The sequence below is a fragment of the Grampus griseus genome (genome assembly GCF_964374135.1).
Source record: "Grampus griseus genome assembly, chromosome: X".
Taxonomy (NCBI): Eukaryota; Metazoa; Chordata; class Mammalia; order Artiodactyla; family Delphinidae; genus Grampus; species Grampus griseus.
Genome location: NC_138999.1, coordinates 91,362,336 through 91,372,019, shown reverse-complemented (window position 1 = coordinate 91,372,019; position 9,684 = coordinate 91,362,336). Strand labels below are relative to the sequence as shown.

Sequence of the window (9,684 nt, the reverse complement as noted above, 5' to 3'; positions counted from 1 at the left end):
TTTTTCTTTTTCTTTTTTTTTTTTATAAATACCCAGAGGTGGAATTGCTGGATTGTATGGTAGTTCTATTTTTAGATTTTTGAGGAATCTCCATACTGTTTTCCACAGTGGCTGCACCAATTTACATTCCCACCAACAGTGCACGAAGGTTCCTTTTCTCCATATCTTCACCAACACTTTTTTGTTGTCTTTTTAAAAATTTTTATTGGAATATAGTTGATTTACAATGTTGTGTTAGTTTCAGGTGTACAGCAAATTGAATCAGTTATGCACATACATATATCCACTCTTTTTAAGATTCTTTTGCTTTTTGTTGTCTTTTTGATAATAGATATTCTGATAGGTGTGTGGTAATATCTCATTATAGTTTTGAGTTGCATTTCCCTGATGATTAAGGGTATTGAGCAGCTTTCATGCATCTGTTGGCCATCTGTATGTCTTCCTTGGGAAAATGTCTATTCAAATTCTCTGCCCAATTTTATTCAGATTTTTAAATATATATTGAGTTGTGTGAGTTTATTATATATTTTAGATGTTAACCCCTCACTGGATATACTATTTGAAAATATCTTCTCCAATTCAGTAGGTTGCCTTTTGCTTTTGTTGATGGTTTCCTTTACTGTGCAAAAACTTTTTAGTTTGATGTAGTAACATTTAGTTATTTTTGTTTTTATTTCCTTTTCCTGAGGAGACTGAACCAAAAAATGTCACTCTGACTGATGTCAGAGAGTGTACTGCCTATATTTTCTTCTAGGAGTTTTATGGTTTCAGGTCTCACATTCATGGTTTTAAACCAGTTTGAGGTTATTTGTGTAGATACTATAAGAAAGTGGTCCAGTTTCATTCTTTGCATGTGGCTGTTCAGTTTTCCCAACACTATTTATTGAAGACACTGTCTTTTTCCCACTGTATATATATTCTTGGCTCCTCTTTATAAATTAATCAACCATATAAGGATAGGTTTATTTCTGGACTCTCTATTCTCTTCCATTGATATCTATGTGTCTGTTTTTGTGGCAGTGTCATATAGTTTTGATTACTATAACTTTGTAGTGTAGTTTGAAATCATGGAGTATGATACCTCCAGCTCTGTTCTTCTTTCTCAAGATTGCTTTAGCTATTCAGGGTCTTTTGTGCTTTGTACAAATGTTAAGATTATTTGTTCCAGTTCTGTGAAAAAAATTTTGATGAAATTATGAAACTTTGAAATTGATTATCTGGTCTAGTAGAGGTAAAGGGAGTTGAAAACCCTATAAGGGGAATATCAAATGAAATGACAAAGTAATTAAGTGGTACTCTGAATTATAAGGGAGATACATATTTTTAGATCTGGTTGAGTTTATTGATATGGCTGCACTTCCTAGAGATTCTTTATTCAATGTGCTAGCTCCAGCAGCTTTACACGAGACCAAAATAATTATTTTAAATATAAGAACTACCATACGACCCAGCAATCCCACTACTGGACATATACCTTGAGAAAACCATAATTCAAAAAGAGTCATGTACCAAAATGTTCATTGCAGTTCTATTTACAATAGCCAGGACATGGAAGCAACCTAAGTGTCCATCAACAGATGAATGGATAAAGAAGATGTGGCACATATATACAATGGAATATTACTCAGCCATAAAAGGGAACAAAACTGAGTTATTTGTAGTGAGGTGGATGGACCTAGAGACTGTCATACAGAATGAAGTAAGTCAGAAAGAGAAGAACAAATACCATATGCTAACACATATATATGGAATCTAAAAAAAAAAATACAAAATGGTCCAAAGAACCTAGGGGCAAGACGGGAATAAAGACGCAGACCTACTAGAGAATGGACTTGAGGATATGGGGAGGGGGAAGGGTAAGCTGGGACAAAGTGAGAGAGTGACATGGACATATATACACTACAAAACGTAAAATAGATAGCTAGTGGGAAGCAGCCTCACAGCACAGAGAGATCAGCTCGGTGCTTTGTGACCACCTAGAAGGGTGGGATAGGGAGGGTGGGAGGGAGGGAGACGGAAGAGGGAAGAGATATGGGGATATATGTATATGTATACCTGATTCACTTTGTTACAAAGCAGAAACTGACACACCATTGTAAAGCAATTATACTCTAATAAAGATTTTAAAAAAAATAAAAATATATAAGTTTTAGAGAAGATCTCACACATTAACAGTCAATCCATCAATTTCATCTTAGGGAGAATGTGTTACCAGAAAGGAGAACTGAACAGTAGTCTGGAATGGGAGGGAGGTGGAGTACAGGGACTATGGAGACTTGGGGTGGGGGAAGAGAATCAAGATAGTAGATGAAGGGGAAGAGAATGAACAGTTTCTGGATCCCTGCTATGTGCCAGGTACTATATAGTAGCTATATATATACCACCTCTAAATTTTACTTGATACTCCTGATAACCACATGATGTGGGGATTGTTATCATTCTGCTCTAGAAGAGAGGAAACTTAAGTTCAAGAGTGTTAAGTAACTTGCCCCAAATTACACAGTTCTTACATAGCAAAGGTATGACAGGAGCACAGGACTCCAGAGCACAGAACAGGGGAGTCTTTGTGTGTGTGGGGGGGGGGCGGAGGGCTGCCCTTCTCATTTGTCAGCAACAGATCTTGCAGTTGCTACCTGCTAGCAAAGCTCAGCTGAATCAGATACAGCAGAAAATAAGCTGTGCCATTGTCTGACTATGCCGCCAGAGGGCACAACTTTGGAAGTTTTCTTTCTGGATAGTCTGCCTGTTTCGTCTGAAGCAAATACTTATAACTGAGAGAGCAGACTGTATGTTGTATATCAAGAGTGAGTATGGACTGACTTCAGTGTTGGGAGATCTGAGCTTTCCATTGCCTTGCTGCAGGACAAATACACCCATGACCATCCTATATGTGAGGTGTGCCCTCTCCTGTTCAGTTTGGGCAGTGGGTGTCAGGTAGTTGGAAAGATCCCTTGGGTTCAGGACTGATAGCAGCAGTGGGATTTTGAAATCCCATTATTAAGTGTGGTCATTTCCACACAGTAGGAGCTCTGTCTATGTTTGCTTGAGAAGAAACAATGTCACAGTATAATCACCCTCTATCTAGTTACTGCTTTGTCAAAATCCTCCAGTGGCTTTCTAGTGCCCTCAAGGTAAAGTTTGCACTATTTAACCTGGTTTCCAAGTCCTACCATAGACTGTGATCTAAGTTTATCTCAAACTAGCTCCCATTTCCTCAACATTCATCCCAATCTTAACATACACATATCCTTAACATAGTCCTGAAGAAGTGAGTGTCTGGAATTAGATGCTTCACATCACATCCTGCACATGGTAAATACTCAATAAGCAGGAGTTTCTACTACTACTACTACTAGACCTAGAAATTGGCAGAGGCAAGGTCGAACTCAGGTCTCCTGACTGAGTCCAGTGCTCTTTGCTCCCACTGCTTCTTTGCAGCACACAGTTCAGTACATAGTGAATACCGAACAATGAAATCTTTGATTCCACACTCCTTGGCTCCTTCTGTGTTCTCTTTTGGGGGCCTGTGACACAGGCAATGGCACAGATGATTTTAGTGACCAGAGGACAGGACTGCTTTCCCCCTGAGCAGACATAGATGTGTATAGCATCAGAAGTCTAGCATTGGAAGCTACCTTTGACATCATCTCCTACAAGCCAATGCATAAGTAATTTCTACAGCACCCATTAAAAGAGATACACCCAGCCTCTGCCTATGTATATTTTTCTCTCAAAAGGCTGCTTATCCCAGCACTGTTTGGCTGTGATGGAGAAAATAATCTTTGCCCTGCTGCCTTTTGGCATGTTTACCCTTGGTTCTCATCCTGCCTGGTGAAAAGACACATTTCCTAGCATGAACGTGGGCCCTGCCTGCTCTGACAATCTTCTTCCTCTCTTGTTATAGATGAAGGATGTGGCAGCAAAGCAATCATTCAAAGTTCTATCCTTATCATTTTTCACTTTGTTCTTTTTGGCCTTGGTTTTGTACACCAGCTTTGAAACTATCACCCCAGGGCTAATGCCTGGGGTTAATGAGTAACTAAGAACACTCTACTTTTGCAATACAGGGCATGTTATAAAAATGGAAAGATTTTGCTTTCTGAGAGATGCAAGTGGCTTCTTGGGCATGTGCTGTAAGTACATTTTTTCTCTTTTGGAACCTTGAGCATCTCTATCAACAAGTCAGAATCCCAAATAACCATGAGCTCCAAATTATTACTTCTAGAGGCCAAGGTCTAAGTGTGATCATCTGATAATTGACCTCCTACCAGCCTCTGTGACTTTTTCAGAAAAAGGACTTTGGTGACAATGTGGAGATTGGATAGAAGGGTAGAAGCAGGGGGATTGGAGTGGGAGAGACTGAAGGTCGTGTGACCTGCTAGGAGCTGGTGAAGTAGTTCAGTCCATGAACTGAGGCAGTGACAATAGAAAGGGAGAGAAAGGAACAGTTTTGAGAGGTATTTAGAAGGTAGTACTCATAAGGCATCATGACTCATTAGATGTGGGAAATGAGAATGAAGAAGCCCCTAGGATGACTCCCAGGTTTCTGGCATGGGAGCCTCAATAGACAGTGAGGTGGAATGAAGATGAAGGAGCAGCCTTGAGGGTGAAAAATATGATGCGTTTATTTTAGGAAACTGAGATTTCCAAATTGAAACTGAGGTATGTGTGGAACATTCTGTTGGCTATATGCAGTAGGCAGCTGGACAAATGGCTGGGAACACAGTACACTCTGCAATACAGTATGTAGTTTTGTGCAATGGCAGTTTAGTTCCTGGAAGTGGATGAGATCACTCAGGAAGAGAATGGAGGGCTATCTCTTCCTTCCTATCACTCATATCCATGGTCACTGGATTCCACAGCTGACTCCCTTTCTCTGCTGCCTCATACTCATCCAGGCTCGGAGAATCTTACATCATATTTTCTGGCTTCTGCTCTAATAATTAAAAGAAACCTGAATGAGTTTAAGAATAATAGTGATAAGATGTCTTGCAACTTAAATATGACTCTTTAGATGATACTGATGGTGGAAGATCTGAAATGCAAAAACTATACTTTAATCTTCCTGTTGTTTAGAAATATTCCTGTGACTTCCATATGTTGCATGAGTGCATTAATTTCAGGTCATGACCTTATACATGGCTCCATAAACTACCACCCTTCCATTCCAATTAAACATATCTTGTGAAAATTATTCTCCTTTGTCTTTTATCCAAAGAAAAGTACAGGTATTCTCTTATCTCTCATAGATTTTACCTTAAGAAAAACACCAAATTAAAAAAAATTTAAATTCTTATCTATAAAAAATAATGTAAGCAGAGAGATTGCTAATTTTATCTAAAGAGTCTTCCTTCTCCAAAAGGTTGCCTCTGGTTCAAATAAAAAGTAATTCAATTTCCATAAATTTGATTTATTCCCAGAGTTTTCATATGTCACTATTACATCTGAATGACAGTCCTTGCCATTATTTCTGTGGCCTCAGGAGGCCACCTATTTCCTGCTCCTATTAGATGTGGCATCAGTTTCTCAGGTGAGAAAGGCCTCCCCACAGGCCCTAGTGAGCACACCAGTAAATATTTTCTACAGTTTTACTAATCACAATGGGTGAATATTACGTGTTTCTGGTTCAGAGTTTTCATCCAGCTAAGATCCCCAATGGTTTTCTCACCTCATCTCTTATAGATTACCCTCCTTCCAAAATGCCACTGTTCTTCTATCTGGTTTTCTTGGTACTTGGGCTTCATTGTGCACCACCTAACAGCTGTGAAGGCAAAATAACCTCCTGCCTTTCCCCCCAACAAAATGCCACTCTCTATAAGATGTCATCTATCAATGCTGACTTTGCATTCAACCTGTACCGGAGGTTCACCGTGGAGACTCCAGATCAGAACATCTTCTTTTCCCCTGTGAGCATCTCTGCAGCTTTGGCCATGCTCTCCACTGGGGCCTGCTCCAGCACCCAAACTCAAATCCTGGAAAGCTTGGGGTTCAACCTTACAGACACCACAATGGCAGAGATCCAGCAGGGCTTCCAGTACCTGATCTGTTCACTGAATTTTCCAAAGAAGGAGCTGGAATTACAGATGGGAAATGCCCTTTTCATTGGGAAGCAGCTGAAACCACTGGCAAAGTTCTTGCATGATGTCAACAACCTCTATGAGACTGAAGTCTTTTCTACAAACTTCTCCAATGTTTCTGCAGCCCAGCAGGAGATCAATAGTCATGTGGAGAGGAAAACCAAAGGGAAAATTGTGGGCCTCATCCAAGACCTCAAACCAAACACCATTATGGTTCTGGTGAACTATATTTTCTTTAAAGGTAAGGTTCTAAGATGTCCATTTCTAGTTCAGTGTTCCAATAATTTCATGGGGCACTTGGGGAAGCTCGTGGTGTCTTCTCACTGGCATCAGTAGGTGTCCCTTATACTACAGTGACCTGCTTCACTGGACATAGCTGTGTGTAGTTTTGGATCTTCCAGGAGGGATACACAGCTCGTGGTTGAGCCCAGGAAATTTCTAGGGAGAGGGAACTTTCAGAGAGGTTAGTTACAATGGTATGAACACCTTCCTCACATCTAGCTACAGAATCATGGTTTCCAAAAGATTTGGTGAGGTGAGACAAGCTTGCACTTGGCAGGTAAACAGAATTAGTTTTAAACCTTAAAGTGACCCTCACTTGCTGTTCATTCTTGGGCATGTTACATAAAGACTATCATGTCGCTATCATGTACTATGTACCCACTATATACTAAGCACCATGCTACATGTGTGGTTTACACACATTTTGTCTCATCTAATCTTCACAAGTGCCCAGGTTCACACAGTTAATAAGTTTCAGAGCTGGTATTCCCACCCAGGTTTGTCTGATTCTAAAGCTGGTGCTTGTAACAACAAGAATCATGTGACTCTTTCCTGAAGGTGCTGTGCCCAAATGATTTCTGCTGGTTCTACAGCACATGTCAGCCATGTTTGGTGGAGGAGTGAACGATTCTTGGCCACAAATCACACACTTGTAGACGGATAAAACGGCAGAACAGATCTGTTGTCTCATTTCACCCTGTGTGTTGGATGTGCTTATGCCTTTTTACGGAAGAGGAAACTGTGGCTCTGATGGGTTTAGTGTAAGTATAGTGGTTCTGAACACAGATGGAACATCTGTTGAACATGGAGTCTAACAACCCTGGGTGTGACTCCTCGCTCTGCCACCAGCTACCTGGGAGAACATGTAAAGTCACATTCTCTCCCTGATCCTCAGTTACTCATTTGTAAAACTGGTTGACAGAAGGTACCTACCTCTGTGGTGGTATTAATTACTAGATTAGATGACTGATAGAGAAGTTCATATTGGCACAAATACTGGTTTTAAACAAACAACTCTCTTCTCTTTGTATTTTAAGCCCAGTGGGCAAATCCTTTTGATCCATCCAAGACAGAAGAGGGTTCCAGTTTCTTAGTGGACAAGACCACAACAGTGCAAGTGCCCATGATGCACCAGATTGAACAATACTATCACCTGGTGGATACAGAGCTGAACTGCACAGTGCTGCAAATGGACTACAGCAAGAATGCTCTGGCACTCTTTGTCCTTCCCAAGGAGGGCCAGATTGAGTGGGTGGAAGGGGCCATGTCATCTAAAACACTGAAGAAGTGGAACCGCTTACTGCGGAAGGGGTAAACATCTTAGATGATGTGAGAAGTGGAGGGTGGGCATAATGGCACAGAGACCGAATTCAGCAGAAACCCAGAGGCAGGAGACTCACTCTGAACCACTTAGGAGGTGTGTGTTGATCACTACAATATAGTGAGGACATACTCTTTGCCAATCCCTTTGCTGGGCACTTTACATACTTTATTTCACCTAAACACATCAACAAACCTGCAAAGGAGATAGTATTATAGGCATTTTTCAAATGAAGAAATCAGGACTAGAAAAATAAAATGAACTATCCAAAGTCAGCCAGCTAGTAAATTGGTGCCTTCCCCAGAGTCCAAGTGGAGCTTGGGGGATGGGTAGGATATTGATAGATATTTCATACTGAGCTGGAAGTGCTAGATGGAAAACGATGAAATTCCCCCTGGTACTACCCATTGACATTCATGCCACTGGCTTCCCAACCTTCATGAACACCCCCAGAGATTATAAGTGGGTCACATCTTCCAACTTCCATTGTTGCAGTCCCAAATGGGCTGAACCAGAGAGCATTCCTTCCAGGATAACTTCTGAGGTTTTGGTGCCACGTGTTGGCCTGCATAGTAGTGGTTGTCAATACCTAGGGGAGGAGCAACGCCCAATACAATAACATGGAGACAGAGAGGGAGGGAATCATGAGCTTGGTGTACTGATAGCCATATGTTCCCTTCCCCTTTCTCCACAGGTGGATTAACTTGTTTGTTCCAAAGTTTTCCATTTCTGCCACATATGACCTTGGAGCCATCCTTTTGAAGATGGGCATCCAGGATGCCTTTGCTGACACTGCTGATTTTTCTGGACTCACAAAGGACAATGGTCTTAAACTTTCCAATGTAAGTTGGTAGATTAGAGTCCTTTAATATCCTTTAGATGTAAGAGCCATTGAGAGTCAGTTAATTCAACTCTCTCATTTTATCAGTGATAATTCTGAAGCCTGTAGAGGCAGAATGACTTTTCCTAAGCCAGGTTTACTCCAGGGCCATTCTCATTACCCCCAAACAAGTCATTGTAACAGTTACTTCCATCCTTGACCTTCATGTCCTAAATGATTCTGATAGAAGAACTTAATCATAAGAATTGACTCTGATGCGATACAGTTCTTGAGGAGGTGGCGGGGGCAGGGGAAATCTTAATAAGTGACTTCTAGAGGCAGAAAGCCATGGAAAGAGTGGTGGTTCCTTGACATCTAGCTCTAAAATCACCAGAGAGTCATTAACTACACTCAGACAAGTGTCCTTCATATTCAAGCACCATCAACACAATACAGGAAAGGGGTGGCCCCATCCTTCCTTCTTCTTTCCTGCTTCTAAACTGTTCCAAAGATGTTTCCTGTTTCTTCAGGGGATCAGCAATATTTATTCTCCCCCTCCTCCACAGGCTGCCCACAAGGCTGTGCTGCATATTGGTGAAAAGGGAACTGAAGCTGTCCCTGAAGTCAGATTTCTGAATCAGCCTGAAATAACTCTTCTTCATCCTATCATCCAGTTTGATAGATCCTTCTTGTTGTTGATATTGGAGAAAAACACCAGGAGTATTCTCTTTCTAGGGAAAATTGTGGACCCAACAGAAGTGTAGTTGGGAAAGAGGTTGTTGGCTAATTGCATGTGCTTATTGCAATGAGAAATAAATAAATAGTATAGCCTGATGTGATCGATGTGGGCTTGGATGTGCTTTCCTTTGTACAGGGGTGGAGACTGGACCCTAGCCGAACTGCATTGGGTGTGAAAGAGGCCACTCTTATGTTCAGATAGTCAATGAGTGACTCATTACCCAAAGCAAAAGAAGGCCCCATGTCAATGCAATCCTCTTTGTCAGAACCCCAGTTAGTTAGCTCCCAGTTAGTTAGCTCCAAGGAATTTTACTGGGCTGACAAATGCTCTGTCTTCTGCCCTCTCGGAGAATAGTTGAAATGCAGGTCAGGTCCTCCTAACCCATTATTTTCATAATAAGTACAATGAATATTAAGCAACATAAATGCAGTAGATTATGTATGAA

The 9,684-nt window shown here is 41.0% G+C and overlaps 1 protein-coding gene across 1 annotated transcript; it reads left to right on the top strand.

Annotated features, from left to right (window-relative positions):
- Positions 1 to 4,081: 4,081 nt before the first annotated feature.
- Positions 4,082 to 9,326, top strand: SERPINA7 (serpin family A member 7; the record flags this gene model as incomplete). Its single annotated transcript, XM_082681917.1, has 5 exons — positions 4,082 to 4,133; positions 5,683 to 6,318; positions 7,397 to 7,670; positions 8,375 to 8,522; positions 9,067 to 9,326. 5 exons carry the CDS (start codon positions 4,082 to 4,084, stop codon positions 9,262 to 9,264), a joined length of 1,308 nt encoding a protein of 435 aa, XP_082538043.1. The 3' UTR covers positions 9,265 to 9,326.
- Positions 9,327 to 9,684: the final 358 nt, after the last annotated feature.